The 18,695-nt window shown below is 42.4% G+C and overlaps 1 protein-coding gene across 1 annotated transcript; it reads right to left on the bottom strand.

The window, feature by feature from the left end:
* Window positions 1-4,922: 4,922 nt before the first annotated feature.
* Window positions 4,923-18,091, bottom strand: LOC118371167 (terminal nucleotidyltransferase 5A-like). Its single transcript, XM_035756500.2, has 2 exons — window positions 17,566-18,091; window positions 4,923-6,733 (listed from the first exon to the last, which is right to left on the bottom strand). Exons 1-2 carry the CDS (start codon window positions 17,719-17,721, stop codon window positions 5,702-5,704), a joined length of 1,188 nt encoding a protein of 395 aa, XP_035612393.1. The 5' UTR covers window positions 17,722-18,091; the 3' UTR covers window positions 4,923-5,701.
* Between the last annotated feature and the right edge of the window lie 604 nt (window positions 18,092-18,695).

Below are 18,695 nucleotides of genomic sequence, written 5' to 3'. Positions count from 1 at the left end.
AACCAACAGCTTCTGGCTTCTCTGTAGCTGTGTGGGATAAATGAACCAACAGCTTCTGGCTTCTCTGTAGCTGTGTGGGATAAATGAACCAACAGCGTCTGGCTTCTCTGTAGCTGTGTGGGATAAATGAACCAACAGCTTCTGGCTTCTCTGTAGCTGTGTGGGATAAACGAACCAACAGCTTCTGGCTTCTCTGTAGCTGTGTGGGATAAATGAACCAACAGCTTCTGGCTTCTCTGTAGCTGTGTGGGATAAATGAACCAACAGCTTCTGGCTTCTCTGTAGCTGTGTGGGATAAATGAACCAACAGCTTCTGGCTTCTCTGTAGCTGTGTGGGATAAATGAACCAACAGCTTCTGGCTTCTCTGTAGCTGTGTGGGATAAATGAACCAACAGCTTCTGGCTTCTCTGTAGCTGTGTGGGATAAATGAACCAACAGCGTCTGGCTTCTCTGTAGCTGTGTGGGATAAATGAACCAACAGCTTCTGGCTTCTCTGTAGCTGTGTGGGATAAATGAACCAACAGCTTCTGGCTTCTCTGTAGCTGTGTGGGATAAATGAACCAACAGCTTCTGGCTTCTCTGTAGCTGTGTGGGATAAATGAACCAACAGCTTCTGGCTTCTCTGTAGCTGTGTGGGATAAACGAACCAACAGCTTAAACGAACCAACAGCTTCTGGCTTCTCTGTAGCTGGGATAAACGAACCAACAGCTTCTGGCTCTCTGTAGCTGTGTGGGATAAACGAACCAACAGCTTCTGGCTTCTCTGTAGCTGTGTGGGATAAATGAACCAACAGCTTCTGGCTTCTCTGTAGCTGTGTGGGATAAATGAACCAACAGCTTCTGGCTTCTCTGTAGCTGTGTGGGATAAATGAACCAACAGCTTCTGGCTTCTCTGTAGCTGTGTGGGATAAATGAACCAACAGCTTCTGGCTTCTCTGTAGCTGTGTGGGATAAACGAACCAACAGCTTCTGGCTTCTCTGTAGCTGTGTGGGATAAACGAACCAACAGCGTCTGGCTTCTCTGTAGCTGTGTGGGATAAATGAACCAACAGCTTCTGGCTTCTCTGTAGCTGTGTGGGATAAATGAACCAACAGCTTCTGGCTTCTCTGTAGCTGTGTGGGATAAATGAACCAACAGCTCTCTGGCTTCTCTGTAGCTGTGTGGGATAAATGAACCAACAGCTTCTGGCTTCTCTGTAGCTGTGTGGGATAAACGAACCAACAGCTTCTGGCTTCTCTGTAGCTGTGTGGGATAAATGAACCAACAGCTTCTGGCTTCTCTGTAGCTGTGTGGGATAAATGAACCAACAGCTTCTGGCTTCTCTGTAGCTGTGTGGGATAAATGAACCAACAGCTTCTGGCTTCTCTGTAGCTGTGTGGGATAAATGAACCAACAGCTTCTGGCTTCTCTGTAGCTGTGTGGGATAAATGAACCAACAGCTTCTGGCTTCTCTGTAGCTGTGTGGGATAAATGAACCAACAGCTTCTGGCTTCTCTGTAAAGCTGTGTGGGATAAATGAACCAACAGCTTCTGGCTTCTCTGTAGCTGTGTGGGATAAACGAACCAACAGCTTCTGGCTTCTCTGTAGCTGTGTGGGATAAATGAACCAACAGCGTCTGGCTTCTCTGTAGCTGTGTGGGATAAACGAACCAACAGCTTCTGGCTTCTCTGTAGCTGTGTGGGATAAACGAACCAACAGCTTCTGGCTTCTCTGTAGCTGTGTGGGATAAATGAACCAACAGCTTCTGGCTTCTCTGTAGCTGTGTGGGATAAACGAACCAACAGCTTCTGGCTTCTCTGTAGCTGTGTGGGATAAATGAACCAACAGCTTCTGGCTTCTCTGTAGCTGTGTGGGATAAATGAACCAACAGCGTCTGGCTTCTCTGTAGCTGTGTGGGATAAATGAACCAACAGCTTCTGGCTTCTCTGTAGCTGTGTGGGATAAATGAACCAACAGCTTCTGGCTTCTCTGTAGCTGTGTGGGATAAACGAACCAACAGCTTCTGGCTTCTCTGTAGCTGTGTGGGATAAATGAACCAACAGCGTCTGGCTTCTCTGTAGCTGTGTGGGATAAATGAACCAACAGCTTCTGGCTTCTCTGTAGCTGTGTGGGATAAACAAACCAACAGCTTCTGGCTTCTCTGTAGCTGTGTGGGATAAATGAACCAACAGCGTCTGGCTTCTCTGTAGCTGTGTGGGATAAATGAACCAACAGCTTCTGGCTTCTCTGTAGCTGTGTGGGATAAACGAACCAACAGCTTCTGGCTTCTCTGTAGCTGTGTGGGATAAATGAACCAACAGCTTCTGGCTTCTCTGTAGCTGTGTGGGATAAACGAACCAACAGCTTCTGGCTTCTCTGTAGCTGTGTGGGATAAACGAACCAACAGCTCTGACAGCTATTCCAGAAAGGGAGATTTCCCTCGTCACATTTTCATCTTGCCTCTTTAATCACGATGTCAGACTCTTTCCCTCCCAAATGAACTGTAATGTTAACTGTTATAGTAACAGGCCATAGACACTGTGTTCTGTTTATATTAGATGCAACGTTCATGGGGTGCATTCACCCTACTCTCCACTGCCAGATGTTGTAAAGTACTAGGGTTCAGACTTGTAGAACACACCAAGGTCAAAGTTCAGAGAAAGAAGTTTTACAGACTCTGCGATAGAAATGTGAAGATAATTTACTGATAAGCTGACATATGCAGCGTTTTCCGTGAACGCAGTCTCCACTAAAGCGGAACATTGCCTTTAAATTTGAATCACATTGGAAAGCTGACCTTCCATAATTCGGATTGAATAGAGCCCTAGCCTGGTCCCAGATCTGTTTATGCTGTATAGCCAACTCGTATATGGCCAATGGCAAGAGAGAAATAACAAAAACAGATCTAGGACCCGGCTATAGAAACACCCTGTGTGGGGTGGTAAGTGAATTCAGTGATGAGCGTGGGGTAATGCTTAACATTTATGATGAGTGTAAAAAAGAATCCTGTAAGCTGAAGTTGATAGTCTGCAAAAGGCATGCATTGATATAAAATACTAACTCTGGTCAAACGTCTCCATTTTACCACCTGGCCCTCAGCTGCCTGCTCAACCAAAACACACAGAATGCAACTCATCCAAGACAGGCAACAGCCATTTCCTCTTCTCTCCCCTCTATCCATTGAGACAGGGGGGCAAGGAAACCCCTCATTGGATGTGATGGATGACATGCAGGCGGAACTAAATGGCTAATGTATGGATGGCTATGAGGGCAGAGGGGATTCAGATTCCCATGGTAACGCTGAGGGGGCGGGAACAGAACAAGGAAGTGTTTGTATGTGTCTTCGGGCATTGGTGTCAGACCGATGGGATCATTTGTATTTCAACAAACAGCAGCCCCGGCATTCTATAAAGCTGAGGGATGGGGTATGTGTATAGGTATACCATTAATGGAAAGGACAATTAAACAGCTATAAATATTGTAGATTGCACCTTGAATGTCTCTGTTAAGGCATACAGGTACAGACACTTCACCTACTCGCCCTTCATGTTTGTGTCTGTGTCTTCTCATTCCAATGGGATGTGCTGGAACCTAGTATGTGGGTTCCAGCAATGTGGAACATTGCTGAAGGGACTTGCTACCATTCAGAGAGAAGAGCATAAGTGAGGTTGGGCACTGATGTTGGGCGATTAGTCCTGGCTCACAGTCAGCGTTCCAATTCATTCCAAAAGTGCATGATGGGGTTGAGGTCAGGGCTCTGTTCAGGCCAGACAAGTTCTTCCATACCGATCTCGACAAAAGATTTCTGTATGAACCTTGCTTTGTCCACGGGGACACTGTCATGCTGATACAAGGAAGGGCCTTCACCAAACTGTTACTTCAAAGTTAGAAACATAGAATTGTCTGGAATGTCATTGGATGGTGTAGCGTTCAGATTTCCCATCACAGGAACAAAGGGGCCTAGCCCGAACCATGAAAAACAGCCCCAGACTATTATTCCTCCTCCACAAAACTTTACAGTTGGGACTATGCATTCAGGCAGGTAGCATTCTACTGGCATCCACCAAACCCATATTCGTCCGTCGGCCTGCCAGATGGTGAAGCGTGATTCATCACTCCAGAGAATGCATTTCCACGGCGGTGGTGAGATTTACACCACTCCAGCCCGAAACTTTGCGTTGCACATGGCAATCTTATGCTTATGTGCGGCTGCTCAGCTATGGAAACCCATTTCATAAAGCTCCCAGCTCCCAGTTATTGTGCAGACTTTGCTTCCAGTGGCAGTTTGGAACTTGGTAGTGAATTTTGCAACTGAGGACAGGCTATTTTTACATGCTACGCTCTATAGCACTCAGCGGTCCCATTTTGTGAGCTTGTATTGCCTACCACGTCGCTGCTGAGCCGTTGTTGCTCCTAGACGTTTCATTTCACAATAACAGAACTTACAGTTGACCGGGGCAGCTCCAGCAGGGCAGAAATGTTATGAACAGACTTGCTGGAAATGTAGCATCCTATGACGGTGCCATGTTGAAAGTCACTGAGCTCTTCAGTAAGGACATTCTGCTGTTAATGTTTGTCTATGGAGATTGCATGGCTGTGTGCTCGATTTTATGCACCTGTCAGCAACGGGTGGGGCTGAAATAGCAGAATCCAATAACTTGAAGGGGTGTCAACATACTTTTGTATATATAGTGTACATCCAGTACATATGGTCCTTCTGTGGCTCAGTTGGTAGAGCATGGCGCTTGTAACGCCAGGGTAGTGGGTTCGATTCCCGGGACCACCCATACGTAGAATGTATGCACACATGACTGTAAGTCGCTTTGGATAAAAGCGTCAGCTAAATGGCATATATTATTATTATTATTATTATTATATACAACATATTCTTGAAACCATTAGGAATGTGTAGACTGAGAAAGAAAGAAATCATACCAATGTTTCCATTTAAATGTTTTATTATTTGAAAAGGAAATACCCTGACCCTGGATATAGAAATGTACAGTAACCTGGGTGAAATAGATTCAAATACAGTTATTTCATTTACAGATCAAACTACTATAAGATGTCGGTTGGTTTTTCAGGCACTTAGAATCACAAAAGTCTGTTTTAAGAAGAACTGAATGCTTTGGTCCTTACGTTTTTAAGGAAAAGGCCATTTGAAACCACAGTCAGAACAGAATACAGCTTCCTGGTTTCTTATTTACATTTCCTTTTATGGATCCAAATATACTTCAAGACTGGGAAGCTGAAAAGTTCTTCCGTCACATTTCAACCATTCTACACACATCAAAATAGACCACCAGTCTTCATCGTACATATACGAAAAGAAGCCAACGCTTCAGAACAGAAAAGATCAAACATCATAACAACGGCTCAAATCAGATTTACAGCAGTATTCATTGATATAATTTAGTGGGATGGGTTGCAACTGAAGATTTGGCAAAAAGATACAATACAATTTTTCCTTTTTTTGGTCCTCAGTGGACGTTGTCCTCAAGTCTCCCACAAGAAGCCATTTTGCTACAGGTGGACTGAGCAAAGCACTCTATCGAACTGCTCAGCTCACGTTACTATAAGACAGAGGGTGCGTCTACAATGGCACCCTATTCCCTATATAGTTTCCTGGTAATATAAAGTAGTGCACTACGTAGGGAATAGGCTACCATTTGGGAAACTAGAAGCTTAAAAAAAAACATAGTCCCCTGATCCACCTCATTTAGCTACAAGGCAGCCATGTCCTGTGGTAAGAGTTACTATAAGAGCTACTCATGGGCGACTGGACCCTCGCTATGTAGTAGTTACTGAAGTTGACGTCTCTGACATAAGGCGCCGGCTGGTAGTAACAGGTGATGTTAGCCAGGGCCGGGATGGCGTTCTGCTCTGCCATGGCCCGTAGCGCTAGTGCCGAGATCAGTGCCAGTGTCTGGCGGCGCTCGTGTCCCATCAGGCACACGGTGCTCTCGTCCACCACATGCCGCAGCGTCACCAGGCAGTCGTAGCGCTTGTCCTCCATGCCGTTGAAGTGGTTCTGGAGATACGCCTCCAGCTTCCGCTGCTGCTCGCCAATGTCCGGGAAGTCGATGAAGAAGCGTGAGCACATATAGCGCTGCAGAAGCTTCATCTGAGCCTCTGAGTCCGGTTTAAATCCCCGCACTAGCAGGTGGCAGTACTTCAGCAGTCCTCCGCCCCGGATCTCCTCGGGGCTGCGCGTGGCTATGGTCCTGGTGCGGAGGTGTCCCAGGGCCTCCTGGAAGTCCCCGTACATGCTCTCTCCGACCACAGTGGGGTGGAAGCTCTCAGACATGGACATGGCCGTCTCTGAGCAGCGGTCGAACAGCAGCAGTGAGTCCAGGCCGATCTGGAACGAGTCCACGCTGAACTCAAACTGCCTTCGGAGGGATTCCACAAACTTCAGCTCCACATTCTTCCCCGTGTTGTTGGAGAGGGAGATCAGGCTCCAGCGGTCTGTGTCGTTGCACACCTTCACCAGCTTCTGGACGTAGGCCTCTTTGAGGGTCATGGGCGAGACACGGCTGAGCCCCGGAGGTAGGAAGTCCACCAGGCTGTCCAGGACCACGTCTTTGACCACACGAAAGGTATTGTCATCAGTCAGGTTCAGGCCGAAGATGAGGTCCAAGTCCTTGTAGCCCAGGCCCGTGTCCTGGTGGAGCACATAACTGGCTGCTGAACCGTTCAGCTTCACATCTCGGACCACCACACCACGCTCCTGCAGTCGCGCCCGAACCACCTGCACAGGAGAGACAGAGACATGGGTGAGTGATCTGAGAGATACTATTAGAAAGACACTTTATTGTCGATTTTTTTCCCCAATCAAATACGTTTTTTAGTCATTTGTTTTCTTGCAATTGATCTGAGAAAGCAGGTCATTCCTGGAGGACCGAGTGTCTGGTGGTTTTGGGCATTTCCTTTCATTTTGTGTCCAACATAAGACCTAGACAACAGGTGAGGGAAGTTCCTACCTAATCAGTGGCCTTAATTGATCAATCAAGTACAAGCGAGGAGTGAAAACCTGCAGACAGCCCTCCATGGAATGAGTTTGACATCTGTGTGATAGAGAGATAACATGCCACTGCAAGTCGAAACGTTGCTATAATGGTCAATCCCTCTTCTTTTGAAATGGTAATATTTCCATTTCAATCAAGGAATGGTTCACCTAGCTTTCAGCCAATGTTCGTAACAGTAAAAACAAAATAATAGCATACAATAATTTGTTGTGTGGATGGGAATAGAGAGGGACTCCATTATCCATTTGATATTTTAAGTAGAAATTGTGAACCAATATTGAATTTGAAAAGCCTGTTATATTAAATGAAGTTCCTTATACCAGACTGAGAAGTCAATAAATTCTTTCTAAAAAAAGAATTCAACATTTTGACATGTCCCTTCATCAACCCCATGTCAGTTCTAGGAAGATTTCAACCCACTAAATCCAAAAATGTCTCCAAGTTTCACCAACATTGTTATTTTGTTGCTTTGACAAAGTCATTTCTGAAGATGATTATTTATTTCATGTGATTGGTGACTCATTTACATCTGTCCCTCATTTGAAGGTCAGCTCCGTTAAGTGAACTTAATTATCATTTTAATATGGTGAAGTTACTCCTTTTAAAATATTTTTTTCACAAGAAATATTGAACATCTAATAGCTGGTTCTACTCTTTTGGACAATCTTCTGGTATTTTGTGGTGGAAAACTGAGCGGGTTGAGTACAACACGTCAAGCCTTTTACCTATAGATAGACAGGCTAGAAATGTTTTATCAATTTAATTTAGTTTTTGTGAAGCTTGCATTCAATTGCCACTCCCAGTTGCAAACAACAAGCTTCCATTCCCCCTGTCATGAGAGGATTCATGGCTGATTCATGATGGAATTGGCAATCCTGTTACGGTCAACCCTGCTACTTTACTATTGTCATTTTTTAAATTGAACCTCTTGAGATGGGAAAACATGTTCCTGAACATGTGCTCATTATGACAGAATGCTAAAATGAAGCGGAATCAAGTTACACTTCTTAATAGACACTGAATTGGTGGAATGACCCAAATAATGACAGGCAACAACATTAAATAACAAATGTAATCATTAATTTCTGTTTTTCCAATGCACAGCCTTTAAATATGATCATGAACTCCCTATTTTCATAAAAAATACAAATATCTCTCTTTCTCTTATCCAGAGAGATGACACTGAAGAAATGAAAACCCTCTGACTGGACAATAATATCCCCTATGCTTGCCAGCTACTTTAAAGTCCCTTGTCCTACATATAGTCTCTAGCTTGTAAAAAGCCCACAATACAGAGTTACTGTAGCTCAGCTGAATGTAGAACGGGTGGACCTAAAGTCCCCTTAGTTATGCATGGAGAATCAGAGATTTCTCTGCGGGACACAGCAAGCCAGGGCTTGTATTTTTGTCTCTAACTTCAGGAGGAACTCCAGCTGACCTGAAGATAATCTAGAAGAAAACGTACAGATCTGTGTGACGTAGACAAATGGGGTTGGGTTGTGAACTTATAAAAACTCTGGTATGATTGTGCCAACATACTTGGCAAAGATATGGTTCACGAGCTTATTGGGTCACAGAACAGAACCGTCAGGGGTGGATCCTGGAGTTAAGGGAAACTGCTGAAGCTAAGAAAAGGCAGCTGAGATATTTCAAGCTTCCTGACTGTTCCAGCTCTCCAAAGAGGAAATCAAGAAACTGGGACAATCCTTAACAGGCATGACCATGGTTACCAAGTACACACACTTGGTATATTTATCCAGACACTGATCCAAGTTTTCAACCAGGTATCTAGTCTGTATACGTACACATTCACACAATCCCTTCCAAGGGAGGGATTCGCAAGTTAAGCCTAAGACAGACATTACAACATAAGCTATCCACTTTCCCTACTATCAAAATACCTCTTTCATGCAGTTGTTGTCCACAACTTTGCTACAGTGCCAACATTTCATTAAACAATTGATATCTGTATGAGTCACCACCCACAGTGAAATATGGTTTTAACCAGCTCAGGATAGGAATGTTTCCTGACCCACTGGACACAAACTGGTTGAATCAACAACGTTGTTTCCACCTCATTTCAATGAAATCATGTTGAACCAACGTGGAGTAGACGTTGAATTGGCATCTGTGCCCAAAGGGGAGTATGTACTTTTGTTTCGGAAAACACACGCACGCACGCATGCACATACACACACACGCATAGAAACACTCACACACACAAAGCTGTGTCTGAGGAATTAGGTTATGTTGGCTTCACCACTATGCTAGGAAAGCAGAGTATCCTGCCAAGTCTCTGCTGCCTGACTTATGTAGCTAGATCCCCATTCATGAATTTAGGTAACGGCCTCCTGCCTCCCAACCTAAAAACAAAGGCAGACTAAAAAAACAGACAAATTGAGACATGCATAATATGTGTGTTGGGCTCCTTCTCTTCCCAAACTATTGCATCTTTTCAGGCCTTAATTGTAACCTCCTTTAAAGAATGTTGATTTTCAAAGCCAGTCCTTTTTAGGGGTGGAAATAACAGAGAATTGATTTTTCCAATAAAAGCACTTTAAGGAGCCCTGCTGTGCACATCTGTGTTGTGTTCCAATGAGAAAAGCAATCCGTTTCTATTGGTAAACCTCTAGACAGATGATACCCTCTGGACAGATGGTCACTAATAAAAACATTCAGAATATTAAAAACATCCTGAATATTCTGTGAAAACCAGAATATATATTAATCAATTCCCATAGTCCTTGTGGAATAATCAACGTTGCATATATAGGAATTTACTGTATGGTTCAATGAATACAAATAAATATGTATGTCTATTGGAATTAGGTTGAACTAAGCTAAGAGCAGTACTAATTATATACTAAACCAAAATATAAAAGCAACATGTAAACTGTTGGTCCCATGTTTCATGAGCTGAAATAAAAGATCTCAGAAATTCTCAAAATGCACAATAAGCTTATTTCAGTCAAATTTTCTGCACAAATTTGTTACATCGCTGTTAGTGAGCATTTCTCCTTTGCCAAGATCCACCTGACAGGTGTGGCATATCAAGAAGCTGATTAAACAGCATAATCATTACACAGGGGCACCTTGTGCTGGGGACAATAAAAGGCCACTCTAAAATGTGCAGTTTTGTCACACAACACATTGCCAGAGGTTTCTCAAGTTTTAACAGAGCGTGCATTTGGCATGCTGAGTGCAGGGATGTGTACCAGAGCTTTTGAAAGAGAATTGAATGTTCATTTCTCTACCATAAGCCGCCTCCAACCTCAGACCACTTGTATAGTATTGTGTAGGCGAGCGGTTTGCTTATGTCACATTATGAACAGAGTACCCCATGGTGGCGGTGGGTTTTTGGTATGGGCAGACATAAGCTATGGACCATGAACACAATGGCAATTTATCAATGGGAATTTGAGCGCACAGAAATACCGTGATGAGATCCTGAGGCCCATTGTTGTGCCATTCATCTGCCACCATCACCTCATGTTTCAGCATGAAAATGTACAGTCCCATGTCGTAAGGATCTGTACACAATTCCTGGAAGCTGAAATTGTCCCAGTTCTTCCATGCATTCCATGCATACTCACCAGACATGTCAACCATTGAGCATGTTTGGGATGCTCTGGATCAACGTGTACGACAGCATGTTACAGTTCCCACTAATATCCAGCAACTTTGTGCAGCCATTGAAGAGGAGTGGGACAACATTCCACAGTCCACAATCAACAGCCTGATCAACTCTATGTAAAGGAGGTGTGTCACTCTGCATGACGAAAATGGTGGTCACACCAGATACAGACTGTTTTTCTGATCTACGCCCCTACTTTAAAAAAAAAGGTATCTGTGGCCAACAGATGCATATCCCAGTCACGTGAAATCCATAGATTAGTGCCTAAATTAATGTATTTCAAATGACTGGGATAACTCAGTCAAATATTTGTAATTGTTGCATGTTGCATTTATATTTTTGTTGTTTATTTTTATATTCAGTATAATAAACAGTAAGAACATCCTTACTAAATATAGGGTTGGGCAGAGGGTATCAACCCATGATGAGACCATTCAGATAGTCATACATACTGCTAGCCTGAAACAAATGATGAGGAGGATGTATTTTCCTTATATGGGCTGTTTTATATTTTACAAGGACAAGTAGGTCTAACTGAATGGAATAGGTCAACCTGAAAGATCCCCTTATAATGTCTTATAACACAAAAGGGTCTCCCAAAATTAGAAGTAACCCCCTTCTTCCACCTCCTCTCCAAAAGTAGGCCATTCCATTCCTGCATTACGCAACAAGCACCTGGTGAAGTTGAGCGGAACATTTCCTCTCGACATCGAGCAGGAGTAGTAGACTTGTAAAAAAGCCACAAACTGACCAGACGGTGGCGTTGACAATGTCTTGGCGAGGCGTTACATACGGTCTCTTTGCATTCCTACTCCAGTCTGGAGGGTTTCCTCTAGAATTTAATTTACCTCAGTCTGGCAGTAGCCTAAATATCACCCTGTTCCCTATGTAGTGCACTACTTTTGACTAGAGCGCCATGGTAAAAAGTATTGCACTATATAGGGAATAGGGTGCCATTTGGAACTGAACTGAATGTGTTATATTATTTCAGTGAGAAAACAGTCTCAGAAACAGCCGTTAGCCAGCTAAGCCCCATGGTCCTCTAAACTCCAGTTTGAGCACTGCCTGGCCTGGACAGAGAGTCACAGAAAGACCCAGCCAAGACAAGTATATGGCATCAGTAAATTAATGAGATGTTTAGTAGTCTATGACCCTGGCATCCGGTCCAGTCAGCCCAGAAGGCAAAGACCAGTCATATTATACTCAGTCAGTAGGATAACAGGAACAGATTATGGGTTTTTCCTCAGAGGTGAATGAGTTGCCTTGCTGTGGGTGGTCACGGCACCTGAACCAGCCATTAAACTAGAGTAGAAATGGTACAGCATTCATTCATAAAACTAGACTGTGATACAGTATTCATTCAATAAATTAGACTGATGATACAGTATTCATCCATAAATCTAGACTGGTATCAGTATTTATTATCATAAAACTAAAATGTAAATGTAAATGTATTTATTACCATAAAACTAGACTGTTGATACAGTATTTATTGTCATAAAACTAGACTGTTGATACAGTATTTATTGTCCTAAAACTAGACTGTTGATACAGTATTTGTTATCATAAAACTAGACTGTTGATACAGTATTTATTACCATAAAACTAGACTATTGATACAGTATTTGTTATCATAAAACTAGACTGTTGATACAGTATTTATTACCATAAAACTAGACTATTGATACAGTATTTGTTATCATAAAACTAGACTGTTGATACAGTATTTATTGTCATAAAACTAGACTGTTGATACAGTATTTGTTATCATAAAACTAGACTGTTGATACAGTATTTATTACCATAAAACTAGACTGTTGATACAGTATTTATTACCATAAAACTAGACTATTGATACAGTATTTATTGTCATAAAACTAGACTGTTGATACAGCATTTATTGTCATAAAACTAGACTGTTGATACAGTATTTGTTATCATAAAACTAGACTGTTGATACAGTATTTATTACTATAAAACTAGACTGTTGATACAGTATTTATTGTCATAAAACTAGACTGTTGATACAGTATTTATTGTCCTAAAACTAGACTGTTGATACAGTATTTGTTATCATAAAACTATACTGTTGATACAGTATTTATTACCATAAAACTAGACTGTTGATACAGTATTTATTTCATAAAACTAGACCAGTATTTATTGTCCTAAAACTAGACTGTTGATACAGTATTTGTTATCATAAAACTAGACTGTTGATACAGTATTTATTACTATAAAACTAGACTGTTGATACAGTATTTATTGTCATAAAACTAGACTGTTGATACAGTATTTATTGTCCTAAAACTAGACTGTTGATACAGTATTTGTTATCATAAAACTATACTGTTGATACAGTATTTATTACCATAAAACTAGACTGTTGATACAGTATTTATTACCATAAAACTAGACTATTGATACAGTATTTGTTATCATAAAACTATACTGTTGATACAGTATTTATTACCATAAAACTATTATCATAAAACTAGAATGATGATACAGTATTTATTATCATAAAACTAGACAGATGATACAGTGTTTATTATCATAAAACTAGACTGGTGATACAGTATATATTATCATACAACTAGAATAGTCCAATTAAAGAGACTTCATTCTAAAGGAAGAGAGAGAGAGGGAGTGAGAGAGTGAGAGGGTGAGAGAGTGGGAGAGAGAGAGAGAGAGAGAGAGAGAGAGAGAGTGAGAGAGAGAGAGAGAGAGAGAGAGAGAGAGAGAGAGAGAGAGAGAGAGAGAGAGAGAGAGAGAGAGAGAGAGAGAGAGAGAGAGAGATTTGAAGAAGAAAAACTAGTCATGCATACCATTTCATTTTATGGGCCAATGTTGAGTTCAGCTGGCATTTCACCACAATTGCCTCCTTGAAAGCCAGCAACAGGAAAGCACACGCCTATATGTAGAGGTCTAACAGAGCTATACACTTTAATGTAAGACCAAACTATGTTCATGGAGACGTTTGGTGTCATTGTGTCAATCAGTCTCACCAACAATAGACCGAAAGAGGAGTTGGCTTACAATCTGGCAGGGCCCACAACAGAACCAGGTGACTGGGATAGTATTGTGGTGTGTGTGTGAGTGTGTGAGTGCTTTGGGTCTACTCTTACCACACTGACACCATGCCAACCTTGTCAAGAGTCCTGGCCCACCTAGGCCCCTGTTACTGGTGTGACCAACTAGCTAATCTAGTTTCCTTATCCTGCCCCAGAAATGGAAGCCATCGCCCCCACCCAGGAAAGAAGAGCTCACTTCAAGTAAGCTCACTATGGTGAAATGAGAGCAGGAACAAAACAAAAACATTGGACAACATCTGCCTCAGGCTTTGCCCTTACTGTGTTCTACTCTATTCTAGAATCTACACCCTGAATTTGATATGAGCAAACCTGGAAAAAGTGTGTTCCCTTTCCTTGACTGGCCAAGCCAAGTAAAACAGATTAGCACCCATAGCTCTACTTCCACCCTTCCACCCTACTGTTAACATGAAGTAATATCTGATCTGATCTGACACACTAATAAACATTCAAAGTCTGGATATGTAATCTCGGCTGTATAACACCACTGGGTAGGCCTACTGGGTAGTGTGTATGTGTGTGTATGTGTGTCACAGGAGGTTGCTAAGAGGAGGACGGCTCATAATAATATCCGGAACGGAGGAAATGGAATGGCATCAAACACATGAAAACCATGTTTTTGATGTACAGTACCAGTCAAAAGTTTGGACCCACCTACTCATTCAAGGGTTTTTCTTTATTTGTACGATTTTCAACATTGTTTAATGATAGTAAAGACAATCAAAACTCTGAAATAACACATATAGAATCATGTAGTAACCAAAAAATATATCGAAATATATTTTATATTTGAAATTCTTTAAAGTAGCCACCCTTTGCATTGATGACAGCTTTGCACAATCTCGGGCATTCTCTCAACCAGCTTCACCTGGAATGCTTTTACAGGAGGTCTTATAGGAGTTCCCACATATGCTGAGCACTTGTTGACTGGCTTTCCTTCACTCTGCCGTATAACTCATCCCTAATCATCTCAATTGGTTTGAGGTCGGGTGATTGCGAAGGCTAGATCATCTGATACAGCACTCCATCACTCTCCTTCTTGGTCGAATAGCCCTTACACAGCCTGGAGGTGTGTTGGGTCATTGTCCTGTTGAAAAACAAATCACAGTCCCACTAAGCGCAGATGCTGTGGATGCCATGCTGGTTGTGTGCCTTGAATTCTAAATAAATCACAGACAGTGCCACCAGCAAAGCACCCCCACACCATCACACATCCTCTTTCATGCGTCACAGTGGGAACTACACATGTGGAGTTCATCCGTTCACCTACTCTGCGTCTCACAAAGACACAGCGGTTGCAACCAAAAATCTCAAATTTGGACTCATCAGACTAAAGGACGGATTTCCACCGGTCTAATGTCCATTGCTCATGTTTCTTGGCGCAAGCAAGTCTCTTTTTGTTATTGTTGTCTTTTAGTAGTGTTTTCTTTGCAGAAATTCAACCATGAAGGTCTGATTCACACAATCTACTCTGAACAGTTGATGTTGAGATGTGTCTGTGAAAAATGTATTTGGGTTGCAATTTCTGAGGCTTGTAACTAATGAACTTATCCCCTGCAGCAGAGGTAACTTTGGGTCTTCCTTTCCTGTGGCGGTCCTCATGAGAGCCAGTTTCATGAGAGCCAGTTTCATGCTTGATGGTTTTTGCGACTGCACTTCAAGAAACTTTCAAAGTTCTTGAAATTTTCCGGATTGATTTACCTTCAAGCCTTGAAGTAATAATGGAATTATTTGGACTTGATCTTTTACCAAATAGGGCTATCTTTTGTATATCACCTCTACCTTGTCATAACACAACTGATTGGCTCAAACACAAATGACCTTTTACATTTCAATTTTTGTATTTATTTTTTACCCCCTTTTCTCCTCAATTTCGTGGTATCCAATTGTTAGTAATTACTATCTTGTCTCATCGCTACAACTCCCTTACGGGCTCGGAAGAAGGTCAAAAGCCATGCGTCCTCCGAAACACAACCCAACCAAGCTGCACTGTTTCTTAACACAGCACGCATCCAAGCCAGCCGCACCAATGTGTCGGAGGAAACACAGTGCACCTGGCGACCTTGGTTAGTGTGCACTGCGCCCGGCCCGCCACAGGAGTCGCTGGTGCGTGTTGAGACTCTGAATATCCAAGCCCTCCCTAACCCGGACGACGCTAGGCCAATTGTGCGTCGCCCCACGGACCTGGGACAGAGCCTGGGCGCAAACCCAGAGTCCCTTGTGGACAGCTAGCGCTGCGATGCAGTGCCCTAGACCACTGCACCACCCGGGAGGCCCCCACAAATTAACTTTTGACAAGGCACACCTGCTAATTAATTTAAATGCATCCAGGTAACTACCTCATGAAGCTGGTTGAGAGAATGCCAAGAGTGTGCAAAGCTGTCATCATGGCAAAGGGTGGCTGCTATGAAGAATCTCAAATATAAAATATTTTTAGACTTGTTTAACACTTTTTTGGTTACAACATGATTCCATATGTGTTATTTTATAGTTTTGATGTGTTTACTATTATTCTTCAATGTGTGTGTATGTGTGTGTGTGGAGGCCTATTGTGAAGTTCCTCAGGACTGTCAACCCATTGTGGGCTTATCTACCCACAATCCACTGCACTAAATCAGCAACGGTGACACTGCGCGCGCACACACACAACAATATGGAGCCACACCATAAATAGATGTTATCTAGATGACAGTTTTTCAATAAACACCCCCTATTGAGAGCCCTGTGGAACACCTCGAAGAACACATATTTCTGGCCGCAAGGGGAAAAAACATTTTGGTCCTGGGTTGGATCAGTTGGTTTTCCAGGCAGGAGAGAGAGAGGAAGGGAAAACGTCACTGAAGATGTGTACTATTGCTTACTGCCAGTGGTATGGGACTGGATGGCCAGCCAGAGCCTACTGGGGACTTTTCCAGCCTGGGTGTTTTCTACGAGAACAACATGGATACAGCATACATCCTCACATAGGTCTGACCTACCAATACAGATCACAGGCCTACATTTCATTAATGAAAGCTACACTAGACAAGAGGAAACTTTTCCATTCTCAATTCCTCTATACTCTGCCCAATTGTAATTCAATATACAGTACCTTACTTTCTCTCCCTCTATGTGTAAAAGTTGTATCGTTTTGTAGACCAATGAAATGTCTCTGGTCGCAGAAGGATTGGAATGAGAAAGTGGAAAATGTCCGTTAAAGCATTAGATCATCTGCTCCTTGAGATCTCCTCCTGTCTGTTAAAGTGAATGTAAATAACAGGATCCACGAGTCATGATTCAATGCAATGGGTGGATATTCCAATACCTTTAGTAGACTATTGTAAAAAATACATTGTATTAGCATGCCAAAGGGACGGGCACAGAAGCATATTCACAGATGGTATCGGAATATTTGAAGAATATTGGAGCTTTTTATCCTCATCCACAGCACTGAAAAATGTGCTATTATTATGCTATTACATAAATACGACATGGTTAGACTTGGAATGTTCCCAAAATACACCGCCTTCCTGACTCTACTTACTTCTCAAATTCAACTGTACAGTGCGTATGCGTGTGTAGCCTATGTGCGTTAAAGTGTGCAAGCGTGAGTGCGTGCGAGCGTGTTTAAAAAAAATCTTTCACACGCATTCCTGAGTTGGCTATTCATTCACTAAAGCAATTTGTGATGAGACTGAATTAAATCAATATTGAACTATTTAAAAAAATAAAAATAAATAACAGTTAGGCGATATGTGATGAGTTTGGAAGTAGGCTAGAGAAAAGCATCGTCCCTCATTATCGGACTGATTGTGGTCCAGAACTCCCCAGACCAAAGCCGTTATCTCACCTGGACTATTTGCCGAGGCTGTACGGAAAGCGTCGGGAAGTTTCCGCGTCCGTGAATAGGGACGCTCTCTCCGAGTATGGAGTCCAACCTCTGCACCTGCTCCCAAGACAACACACACAACCGCCGACTCTGCTCCGACTCATCCCCGAAGGACATGATGGGACGGGGAAAGGTAGTGAAATCTTCGGTAGTGTTGGTGGATGTAGGCTATTATGGACAGTACCGAAGCAATTCCCAAAATAGGTGTTTCTTTTGAAGTTGGAATGAAACTTGAAATCTTCAATAAATCATACAAAATAGCCCTCGTTGCGTTTCTCAGATGTCACTTAGAACATACGTTTCAAAACAATCTAGGCTAAAGGTCCGAGAGTTCTGCACATATAAAACATAGATCGGTAAACTAAACCGTTTGTCATCTCCAAAACTCTTCTGCGCTGTGACTGTGAAACACTTCTAACTGTAATCCAGTTGAGAGCATATTGACGGGTTTAAAGAAAATGGGATTAACATAAACGTCCTGATTGGTTGTGCGGGAGGTTTATGAATACTTCAACATACAGAAGACTACAAGAGGCCATGCGCACACACCCACTTCCCTTGCGTCAGTAGAGGCTAGTCTGCTGCTTTCATAGGATACTTCATAGGATACCACATTGGAGCTGCCATAATACCCATTACACTTAGTGGTCAAACAGGGAAATGGTTCCAATCGTTTTCCACAATTCATTCTTCCCATAGGGGATTTTAGAAACACTTGAAATAAAGGGCTGTGTTTCCTATGGGTTTACCCTGGCATGACGTTTTGATAACCATGGAAATCTCTCTCCGACAATGTGACTTGTATCAATATATGTGTCTCTATTTACTCTTAGATTCAAAAAGGCTATTTAGCATCAAAGTAGACATCATGCAAAACTACAAATCCCTGAATTGTCCATTAAAATAAATGTAGCCAAATGATTAATTACTATATTTAGCTAACATTAGATAGTTAATCCAGAGATTCTTACTTTTGCCTCAATTCGTCAGTCTCCTCCAGATCAACATGGCCTTTGTAGTTATTTATGATAGCCACATGAGCAGCTAATTAACGTTTCATTTGTTGGGGCTAAATACAGGTGAGTATATTG

Source organism: Oncorhynchus keta, chromosome 19 (assembly GCF_023373465.1).
Source record: "Oncorhynchus keta strain PuntledgeMale-10-30-2019 chromosome 19, Oket_V2, whole genome shotgun sequence".
Classification (NCBI taxonomy): domain Eukaryota; kingdom Metazoa; phylum Chordata; class Actinopteri; order Salmoniformes; family Salmonidae; genus Oncorhynchus; species Oncorhynchus keta.
The sequence above is the reverse complement of the archived record's forward strand: the minus strand, read 5'-3'. Positions and strand labels throughout refer to the sequence as shown.

Coding starts and splice junctions, on each gene's coding strand:
- LOC118371167 (XM_035756500.2), bottom strand. CDS start 17,721: ATGTCCTTCGGGGATGAGTCGGAGCAGAGTCGGCGGTTGTGTGTGTTG. Junction 6,734..17,565: donor AGCCTCGGCAAATAGTCCAG/GTGAGATAACGG, acceptor TCTCCTGTGCAG/GTGGTTCGGGCGCGACTGCA.